The 11771-nt window shown below is 40.9% G+C and overlaps 1 protein-coding gene across 2 annotated transcripts in view; it reads right to left on the bottom strand.

The window, feature by feature from the left end:
• The window catches only part of LOC117948589 (homeodomain-interacting protein kinase 3-like), a 55419-nt gene that overhangs the window by 39696 nt on the left and 3952 nt on the right, over positions 1-11771 (bottom strand). For both annotated transcript variants that reach the window (XM_034878304.1, XM_034878305.1), the window contains exons 2-4: positions 8435-9453; positions 7314-7505; positions 7041-7222 (exon numbers count right to left, since the gene is read on the bottom strand). In XM_034878304.1, coding sequence (XP_034734195.1) covers positions 7041-7222; positions 7314-7505; positions 8435-9451 — 1391 coding nt within the window. In that variant the 5' untranslated portion in view covers positions 9452-9453. The remainder of the gene's footprint in view (positions 1-7040; positions 7223-7313; positions 7506-8434; positions 9454-11771) is intronic.

Below are 11771 nucleotides of genomic sequence, written 5' to 3'. Positions count from 1 at the left end.
GTGAAAATCCCAGTAGATTAGCAGTTTCTGAAATACTCAGACCAGCCCTTCTGGCACCAACAATCATGCCACGTTCACTCAAACGTCACTCAAATCACCTTTCTTCCCCATACTGATGCTCGGTTTGAACTGCAGGAGATTCTCTTGACCATGTCTACATGCCTAAATGCACTGAGTTGCCGCCATGTGATTGGCTGCTTAGAAATTAAGTGTTAACGAGCAGTTGGACAGGTGTACCTAATAAAGTGGCCGGTGAGTGTATATCTACAGTATCTACAGAGTTCTGCTTATACATTAAAAAGGTCAATTATGAGTCCATAAGTACAAAAAGTTGAGCCCAATGATGCAAGATCTAAACGAAAAAGTTGCACCCTTTTGCTCTAGTTAAATAAAAACACCCACATTGCATTGCTGTGGACTAACAAGGTCCATTTAAGGCCCAGGACAAGATAGATTGACAAAATGTGGAATGAATATTTATAAAACTCTATAGAAGAATACCCTTTTTGACAGAACAAAACCTGACTAACTTGAATAAGGCATAAAAAAAGACCTTGTTCCAGTTTGTAACCGACCCTTTAAATTTATGTAAGACACAAATTTATTTATGAGCTTGGGGGAGAAATAATACAAATTAAATAGATCCAAAACTAAAAGGTCTAAGGTGAACTATGATTATGTTTTTGTACAGCACTCTTGCGATGCAAGATGCCTGTTGTCCTCCAGCAATGGTAACAAACGGGCCAGCTACACTGTCATTCACAAAGACAACCGTTGTTGTCACTTACAAAGCCTCGGCCGAAAGACAAAAAACGTGTGTGTGTATGTGTGTGTAACTCACTGCTAGGACACACACGGTGGTAGGGTATATGTAGTATAGGTAGGCTATGTTATGAAAAATATCCAGTATCCATCGCTACTGTAAAGGAAAACAAAAAAATAGAATTTCTTACCTTTCCCTTGCTGCCACTGGAAAAAAAAGACCCATAACCTCAACTGACAACAAACAGGTACCACACTTTGTTTTTTTAGGCCTAAGCATTCACTTGAAAAGACTTTAAAAAAATGCAAACACCACAATTACTGGACATGCTACCACCCCTGATATATGGCTACATCTGTACAAAACCACAAATCCGAACCAAATTCTGTGTGAACCTGCTTGAAAATGAACCCTGATGCCAAAAACCTCTAAAAATCTTTAACAAAAAGTACATACACTAAAGTGTAGTGTATAAAACGATGCATCACTTCTGTAAACCACCAACATGATAAGGTGAGTTTAATTTGTAAGTAGGTTGACTGTTTTTAAAAATTCTATGTTTAGATGGACAACTCTGATACAGAAACTTTGAGAGTGAAATACAATGTACATCCTTTATTAGTATTCATATTTAAAACAATGTAAGTGACACATGCCCCATTAATGTAATATGCTAATAGTTAAAAGGTCCAATCTGGTCTTTTTCTTTTGTCTCATTTTGAATCTCATTTGATTTTCATTTAAAATATGGACAAGTTTTATTTTAAGGCGCCAATGCTGTTAAACACACCTTTACCAGCATCATAAAATACAACTATAATTCTTGTGTTGTCTAGAGATGGTCTGTGCATGTAGAACGTCCTCAATTTTACGGGCTATTGGGGTTTTCTTTAAAAACTGACTTTCGCATCAAAGCCACACTGTTGGCAATGATACTACCTAGAGTTCTGAAAAGTCCAGGGAAAACCCCAGAGCTGTTAAAAAAACCTAAAGAACACCTCCTATCCACTGTGGTGAGGCCAGCATTTCTAACAGCCCTTACTATGGTAGCAATACAGTAGAGCCATTATGCAATATGAGCACTGGCGATGGCGGAGGCTATACATTTAATAAGGTATGTTGACTGTGTAATAAGAATTTTACTCGAAGAAAAGATTAAAATAATTTAACTATCTGTCCCCTAGTGGTAAAGCCTGCCGCTGCTGTCTTGTGGATATTTGAAAACTGATGTGTCGTCAGTTACAAGTCGATACTGTGTGGCTTCACTGGATGGAATACCACCTCAACTTCATCTGGGAAAAAGCACCTTACTTTGAAAGACAATAAATGCGTATTTTTCTGTAGTCCATAGTCTATAGTCTATATTAGTATTGTATAGCTCTGGTAGAGCTAACTGGACCACAGACAAATTGTTAGATAGATAGATAGCTAGCTAGCTAGCTAGATAGATAGATAGATAGATAGATAGCTATCCCCAAAAATGGGAAATTACATTGTTACAGAAGCAAAATATCAGTCACACATCACAAAATATACAGGTTGTAGGTATATTCGAACCTACAACATAAAATCACATAATACAATTATTAAGGTCGGCACCTTTTGCATCTGAACCAACACTAAACCCGATACCGTTTCCTGACATTCGGTTCCCGGTCCCCAACAATTCTTTTATTTATTTATTTAGAACATTTTACCCTGACAGAAATTAAACAAAACTATTACTCACACAGCACAGAATATGCATGAAATTCAAGGATACAATTTACATACATACCCTTAGTAAGGCTGGGTACCTTTCGCATCTGAACCAATACTAGTCACAATAACGGTACTTGAAAATCGGTTCCTGAGTGAATTTTACCTGCATAAAATCTGCAAATGTCTGTCTGACCTGCCGGTAGCTGGTCATGGACGGTCACGTAAAAAACGGCCAATTACGGTCGGTCGGACGGTCGAAAAGGTGCTATAGAAATAAAGTTGCCTTCAGTCAGTCAGTCCCCACGGCAAATAAACCACCGTTGTGTCTGCTTGTCGCAGAGGAAGTGTAACGTGAACAGCACCGCGACTGCTTTTGCCTCAACATTAATATCATATCACAGTGAACATAAATTTTTGAAAGCTGTAACCACACTTAAAACCACTTCATCGGCATTGCTGTGACTCACTGTGACTTTGACATAATTGCAGGGCCAACATAGATTGTTCCGTCTGCACCTCTGCGTGTGCGTGTGGGAGCTCTGCTCTCTGTCAATATGCAAAGAGGACAGATAAGCTTGCGATTACTCTCGGGTACTGAAATTTGGTACGGTTTGATTTTACATGAACCAGTACTCGGTAGAACCGACGTGATTCGGTCAGTACCGGTAAAGGTACCGGGTTCATACCCAACCCTAATAATTAGTGCTGTCAACAAATTAAAATATTAGATTTTTTTGTCCCATTATTTTTTTTCTCATTTTAATGCTATTATCAATATGGAAAGTGGATCGGCTTGCTTTGTACAATTTTTTGTTTAAAAAAAAATTGGAAACAACATTGGCATTTAACTTACTGTAGTGTTCAATTTTACACATAACATTCTCACTTGGTGCAGTCATTCACACTTGGAGAAAATAATCTCTTAAACTACGTATGTAACACTGACCGTCAATAAAAGGGTGAAAATAGTATTTTGACGAGGGGGCAGAGAATTTGCATCAGCTGTGTGATTGGCCCTCAAGTGGACTTTCAGACTCTACGTGCTGTGATGATAGCTCAGTTCACAACAACAAAACACACAGATCCCTTTGGTCCAGTCAATGGAACCATTTAGCAACTTTTAATAAGTAAACTTTCCATTCAGAATCTTATTGGCATCTATTTGGGTGTCTCGCACTCGCCATTCACTCAAAACTCAATGTTACTACTTTTTGGCCGGCTCACAAGCCCAACTGTGCCTGTTGTTCTGTTTCCAGTCAAGATAGGTCCGGTGTGGTGTTTTAGTTGCTAGTTGTTGCAACAGCATGTGAAAAAACTAAAAAGTTTGCTAGGCAAACGTCAATAGAACGTTAATCTTGCAATTAAAAATATGTACGGCGTACGCCGTTACGATGGGGTTGTGTTAATGCCGTTAATTACGCGTTTATCTGACAGCACTACATACAATATACATGAAATAATAATAGGATAAAATATATACAAGTTGGGAATAAAAATGTACAACTACTCAACTAGCGTTGATAAAGATAACAATAAACCTATTGTGCAAGTTGCACTTATTGCAGTTGTGATGTCTAAGAGTCTTATCTAGCACCTAGTGATGATTTGGTAAAAGGTTTTATAGCCTGTGGTTGGAATGATTTCTTGTAGCGGTCCATGCAACAACAAAGCTTTCGGAGCCTCTTAGAGAAGGTGCTCCTCTGTTGGATCGGTGTGGGGTAGAGAGAGTGGTTGGTGTTATCTATGATAGATAACAGTTTATTCGGTGACAACTTCTCCAACACAGCTTCAAATGTGTCTTGTTTGCAGCCAATAACGGAGCCAGCCTTCCTGATAAGTTTGTTCAGTCTGTGTGTGTCTTGTAAACAGCAGTTCTGTTGATTTTCCAGTTTAGCCTGTTGTCGACGTTAACATCCAGGTATCTGTACTCCCCAACCATGTCCACATCTCAACCCAGAGGGCTGCGGAGCCATTCCCTTTCTGCTGAAGTCAATCACCATCTCTCTGGTCTTATCCACGTTCAGCAGCATTTGATTCCTACCAGTCCACTCCACAAAATTGTCCCCCAGAACTCTGCACTCTCCCATTTGTCCATCCCTTATACACCCACCAACTGCAGAGTCACAGTTCTTGCAGACATTTATCAAAACAGCATCAAACAGAATGTTTCTGGTGATCTGTATATGATGGACAACTAGACAGCAGCAATTTCTAGTTTGTGTCTTTATCTTGCCCAGCGTAAGTTGCCTTGTCTGCAGGGTTTTCAAAAGGTCCTCCATTGTCTCGACCGGAGGGGACGCAACCAAAACCATGGCGTTTTCAAACCACTTCGCTGTGTATCGTTATCCTCGGTCACTTCAGATGCTAGGCCATGCTTGGAATATATGACTTTTCCATAACCAGTTGGCAAACATGCTAGCACGTCCCTATTAGATAGTTATTGCCTTAAACATATTCTTTGTAAATCTTTACAATAATTCAACAAAAAGAACCAAGCACACCTGCCTTATTTTCTTTAAAACTTGCCTTTTTCAGCATGTAGCTTGCTAGCTAAGAGGTTTTGTTTGTTGTTTCCCAAAGCAAACTGAGTTTGAGAAAGGCAACACAAAAAGAGCGTAAAGAAGGAGGAACGCACAAGAAGTCAGGCAATTAACCTGGAAATATATTTCCGTTGATCCAGACAACTCTTTGAATAAACTTTTAACCCAATGGCTTTCTAATATTTGGCAAAGGCAAAATAATATAGATACATTGCATTAAAAAAAAGTAATCAAAAGAATAGATTTAAACTCATGCACACTGCTGGTGGCGAGACAAAAATAAGGTTGGATGTTACACTGCACAAGGTTTCAGGTCAATATAGCTTTGTGGCCCCAGCAGGTAATGGTAACAATCTTGATTCACACATTTTTCATCCTCAAAGAACATTTTTGATCACATCTGAGTTTAGCTACTGTGCAGCATGTTAGGATACATTGTGTAACCTACATACAAGTATCCAGCATTGGCAGCTGTTGCATAGACCCAAGCACACATTTGAGCACATCCAGACACAGACAGGAATGTCGTAATGTTTTTTCCTAAATCTAAATGTTTTTTTTGCATACCACATTCTTCCCTGGCATTCTGTGTCCTGAGTGACCGCCTTAAAAGTTAGTGCCAGCCCATTTTAACTGCACTATGATCTAAGTGTTGCATTGCCACTAAAAGACAAAACACACACAAGCACATATGAATGCACACTCATACACACTTAACCAGGTCAACTGCAGAGCCTTTATTTTAAGCAACAACTATAGCTCCACTCTCCTCCTCATCTCTGAGAGGGGGGCCTAGAAAGTGGTTTGCTTTCACGGAAATAGAGAAGGGTTAACACTGGCATTTTGGTGCTCTGAGGGTCTTCATTTTACATTTGGTCTAAAGGAGTTTGCTTCAGGACAAGAAATCAACACTTTTTGTGTCCTGATGATACAACTGAGAAAATGTTGTGCTTTTTATACAGCAATAAAGTCATAGAGTGTAATGATGGGTGTGTACAGTGCATTAACTGCATAAGTACCTAGTATCTTAACAGCATTTGTCATAAATTGCGCAACATCTGAAGAATTTGCAATAGTTTATTTAACTTGAGCGGCCTACTTGCAAACTTGCAGGCAGCAGCGCAGGTGAATGGTAGATGATAGCTATTATTTTTGATAACATCTTAGTTCTGATAAGTTAATTAAAACCGAATTAATATCGGCATAGGAAAAACCAATAACCCCTCATTCTCTCAATCATCAATATACGATCTGATCGGCAATCGGCACAGTACTGATACCGATAACCTTAAAAACACGCATTATTCACACTTAAATTAATTGTGACTTTACAAGGTGTACCTGAATGCTCCAAAAAATCCCGATCGGTGCCGACACACCTTACCATATGTTGTTTTGTTTCCAGTATATTTCCAGGATAAAGCCTGACATCCGTCTTGATGTCCCTGGTATACTGCTCTCACTGTGTTGCCATTCTCAAAATCCCTTTGCTAAGGTAAACAATAGAAAACTTCAAGCTAGAAAAATTGGATTCTGCAATAAGGCAGGCCTGCTTGGTTCTTTTGGTAAATTATTGTATAAATTTACAAAGACTATGTTTACAGCATTTACTATCTAATTGGGACTTTTGGGACCGATTGGTGAGGTTGTACAAAGTACCCATGGCGGTACACTGGAAAAACCAATTATGTTTAACTATGTATCTAGCTAATTTAAATAGCTCAAGTTACTATATTGTGTAACCAGTTAATTTAATATAGTGTGTGGCGTTTTCTTCTTTCGCAAATGTTCCACCAAAAAAATTCCTATTAGCGGTAGGTTAAGGCTACATGCTGCCAAGTTAAGTGCTAACTAGCGTCACATGCAATGATGCATGAAGTGGTATCGGGTGCAGTTGTATTGGAGGAGATTTGCGAGTACAAAAACGAGTCCATGAGCACAGTATTGGACCTGACACCCAATAGTCAATAACAATTGAAATTAAATTAGTAAAGGATAAATTATACAGAGATTTGAATAAAAGTTAAAGTCCGCACCTGTAGTATCTGGACTGCAGGTAAGTGGAGCAGACAGCCTTGGAGACATGGCTGGCTGAGCCAAAGTCAATGACTTTGACTCTGTAGGGCTGCCTGGAGGGGTCCACCAGCATGATGTTCTCTGGCTTCAGGTCAGCATGGATCAAACCCAGACATTTCAGCTTCTGTAAGGCTTTTGCCACCTGCAAAGATTTACATAAAACATCTATTATAAGAAAGTTTGGCACTTATGGCAATTATATCTGTGGTTGTCTGCAACTGATGTCACTTTACCTGCTGCAAAATGGGCCTGATGATTTTGAGTGGCAGGGGGCTAAACTTGTTCTGTTTAAGGAAGTCATAGAGGTTTTGCTCCAGCATCTCAAACACCAAGCAGGTGTGGCTGCGATGCTGAAAGCACTCAAGAGCACGCACCACATTGTGCTCATCTGCATTTTCGCTGCTCAACCGGGCTAGGATCTCCACCTGGGGGTTCAGGAAGAATAAATAAAATAAGACAGGTTAATTTCAGACCATCACTGCAAAACAAAAGCGAGAGGAAAACAATTGTTTAGTATCTAGAAAGACTAAACAGTCTTTTTTTGTAATAAAAAATGGCAATAGCAGTGTTTCTCTTGTCATGTGCTGATGCAAAGCCCCAGACACAAGCAATTAGCACCACCAGATTTTTCAGTTAACCAATACTTTCAACTAAAACACTGAGAATGGTATATTTATTTTACTAACACAACAAAAGCACAGATTCTTAGGGCTGTACAATAATTTAATATTATTTGCAATCACAATTGTTGGCTTCCCACAATTAAATGACATGGAAATGACAGACTGTGATGTTGACATTTAAAATGCAAGCTCTGCTCATAAAAAACCCAGCTCTATCAAATCAAGTGATTCTTAAACTAACATGACCGCCAGCGCTGAACCAGCAGCGGCTTTGGGCACGGGCTTTTGCCATTACATTAAACATTGAATACAGCTGGATACACTGAAGCCTGATACACTACAGTCCGACTGTAAACAGTAAATGACAGTAAAGACCTACACAAATCTGTTGACACTGCGATGCAACATGTGTCTTTCAATTCTATTACAGGCATTCAATTTTAAAGATTCTGGAACTCGACAGTATCTGAATCCCAAAATTTAAATCAAATAGCTTTCAAATGAATGAATACCCAATATCCAAACTTACTTTTTTGGACGCAAAGATTTGTTCATTACTTAGAACTTAGCACAACATGGAAGTGAAAGCAGTGCTCTGTTTTGTTTTTGTGCAAAAAACAATGTGTCTGTAAAATCAATGAATAATTGTTTTCAATAATTATGATCTCAATAATGGTCAATAATCGTGATTATCATATTGGCTATAATCATGCCGTCCTACAGATTCTTACCTCAATCTGTCCCTGACGTGCATAGGATGGGTGGTTCTTCAGTATTTTTACAGCCACCACTTCATTTGTTCCCCTCTTCCAGCACTTCACCACCTGACCAAAGGTGCCACGACCCAGAAACTCCAAGACCTCATAGCTGTTCTTCAAGGAGCACAGAACCTCGTGCTGGACTAATTGATAGTCACCATCTGCTGATCCAGTTCTGGTAACTGTAGCTCCAGCCACTGCCTCAGTACTGCCATTAGGCCTGATTTCAGTCCCATCCAGCCGAATTCCCATGTCGGTCACTGCCTCAACCTTGCTGTGTTGAGTGGGTAGTGTCCCTCCACCCCCTACTCGGACAGCGTCTGCATTGTTCCCGGTGCTGATTTGCAACATGGCCACAGTGGGAGGAAGTGAAGGTAGAGCTGATACCTCCTCCACTATCTGCATGGTTCCGACGCAGTTGTTCTCCTGTGGCTGTTCTCCCCCTTCACCTACCTTCTCTTCACATCTCTGGGTGGCACCTGTGTCTATAAGGTGGATGTATCGTCCTCTTGCGTGTACTCTTTGGTTTCTGCCCTCTTTCTCCTCTGCTCTGATGCAAGACCTGCTCAGTAGTGCGCAGTCCAAGCCTCCTTTTGATGGAGTTCCACCACTGTCTCTACAAAGCCTCACTTCCTGTGGGCTTCTGGTCTGGCAAAGAGACTCCTGGATCCTAGCTGATCCTTCTCCTTGTCTCTGTAATTCTGCAGTCTGCAATGTCAACTCCTCCCTCTCTCCAAGCTGTAGTCCCCTGTGCTGTTTTCCTGAAGCAGCACCAGTTGAGGATGGGATAACGCTGTTGGGATAGACAATGCCGTAGTTGACTCCAATCACGTAGGTCTTGGATGTGGGTAGCTGCTGAAAGGCTCTGCTGGTGTTCTTACTGTGGTGAGCTTCGTCTTTATGTCTGCTGTTACCACTGCTGCTGGTTCCTAAGGCACTTGTTTGAGCGGAGTGCAGGTGTGATGGGTAGCCCAAGACTTGTGAGGCCATCCCTAAAGAACAAAGATAAATAAAACACAGGCTACATGTACCAATAGTCAAGGGTGAAACAAAGTTGACACAAGGCCTTAATGCAACTCTAATCTGTGTGCACCGCAGTCTCCACGTTGTAACACCCTTCAATTTACAGAGCATTAACAGATGAAGCATCTCGTCTTAAGATGCGTGTTGTTTAATTGTTCATTGTTGACTTACTTTACATTGTCTTTGCTATCTCTTTTTCCTCTTTTTCGTTAGCAGTGGTTAGTTGGCAGATAAGGCCACTTACGAGAATGTTATTGTTCAGACTTTGGCACACTGTTTCAGCATAATCTGGTCACACCCTGTTGTCTCATCGCACATTGCTTTTGCCAGATGAGTGACAACTTTGTTTGGCTCATTTTCTGTAACTAGTGTTGCATGGTGAATAGAATTAGCAACCTAGCTAAGTAGCCAGTCATTCACAGCGGGCTGCTTAGTTCCTTTGCTTCCCCATCGCAGGGAGGCTTCATTGCCGAGAAAACGGATGACATCCCAGAAGATGACAGGACAATTGGGTTAGCCATCACCAGGTGTTTGCTGTCATGCCAACAAGGAGGGAAGCAAGATCTGTACTGCTGCTGGCGGATTCTGTCAAACAGTGTTTTGCATGGCAACGATTTGTATATCCAGTTTCCTTTTTAGAATGACAAATAGATTTCTTCTCATGCAGGCGCAAAACATACGCGGTAGTTTTCCGTTGGCTGTAGTCTTTGCAGTGTTTAAGTGCAACTTTTAAGCCAAGTCATGTGGAAATGTGAGCTGAGTTGGGCTTTGTTGCCACTAGTTATTTGTTGTCTGCTGGGTGTGTCAGCACATTTCTGGATTAGGGTTTTGTAACATGATTATTAAACATAATGAGATAGCCTACACCACGGGTTTTCAATAGGTGAGGCGCGGCTCCCCTGAGGGGCGTCAAAGAGCCACAGGGAAGGCGAGACACGTGAAGAAAAAATAAACTGTATGCAGTCAACAAAAGTGAGCATTAAAGGAGTAGACAGGACGCAGCAAAAAACGCGGGAAATATGATCCTGAGTTAAAGTTTCACCTGGTCCCTGGTCGGGGTGCGAAGTTGAACCTCTGCCGCAGTGTTACAGAGACCAGGAGAAATGCTGATCACCCGTTTCTGGTTGTTGTGGAGAGTGAGTTTCCCCAGATCTCCACTAAGGCTATAAAAGTCCTAATCCCTTTCACCTCCACCTACTTGCGTGAGTGTGGGTATCCACACTGACGCTGATTAAAAACAAATACAGATCTAGGCTGCAGGTGGAAGACGACTACTGTTTATTTCTCTCTGCAGTGCCGCCCCACATCAAACACATCTGCGCATCAAAATCACCGCCTTAAAATTGTTCCCACTGATGTCAGCCGATTTTGCCAGGGCTGAAGCCCCAAATGTTCTGAGTGTATCCATATATGTATTTTGAAAAGTTGACCGACAAATATAAAATTGCTTAGACGCTTAGTGTCGACTCTATCTGTAAAAAGCTGTGCAGCTTCAGGTTTATGGAATGCGCTCTGCTGTCAACAGATGTGATGCGTTTAGCTCTGTGTATTTCTGCTGTAGTTTTGGATTTCCACCTCCGACGTAGAGCAGCGTGCAGCCACGTCCCTAAACTTTGTCTCATTCAGAGACCCAAACAGTGCTCTGTGTCTGTCAGAAGGTCTGAGATCTACCGTATCAGCAAAGCAATCGCAAAATTGCAAAGCAGGCTATGGTGTAGGTAGATTCATTTCCGAAATATTTATTCTTGTAATAGCCTATTTTTACTTTATTTTTCACAAAATATCATGATTCCTTCAAACACAAATGGGATGAGTTATATTGTAAGTTATATTTTGAATGTGCACAAAGTTTGAAACATGAGCAGAAATCTTGCTTAAACATCTGAAATCCAGGGCTCCAGGGGTTTATTAATAAATTAAAATGAATAATGTATACTTTTTTGAAGATTATTTTTGGGGTCTTTTTTCCCTTTATTATAGTCATAGTACATGAGGGATGACACGCAGCAAAGGGCAGCAGGTCAGATTTGAACCCTGCACCACTGCAGGACTAAGGCTGAATCCCATTTCCCCGTCTTACCCCTACCCCTTGGCCCTTACCCCTACCCCTTGGCCCTTGAAACCAAGGGGTAGGGGTAAGGTGTGAAAACATACCCCTATGAAATGGGACACCACTTGGTGACATCACCATACAGTATTGATCACAAAGTTCCAAGATGCTGTCTCTGTCTGTTGATTGTGTGGGTTTGGACAACAGTGTGTGTTATATATTTTATAGTTATTTTAG

This window comes from Etheostoma cragini, chromosome 8 (assembly GCF_013103735.1).
Source record: "Etheostoma cragini isolate CJK2018 chromosome 8, CSU_Ecrag_1.0, whole genome shotgun sequence".
Classification (NCBI taxonomy): Eukaryota; Metazoa; Chordata; class Actinopteri; order Perciformes; family Percidae; genus Etheostoma; species Etheostoma cragini.
This window is presented reverse-complemented; position numbering and strand designations above follow the sequence as displayed.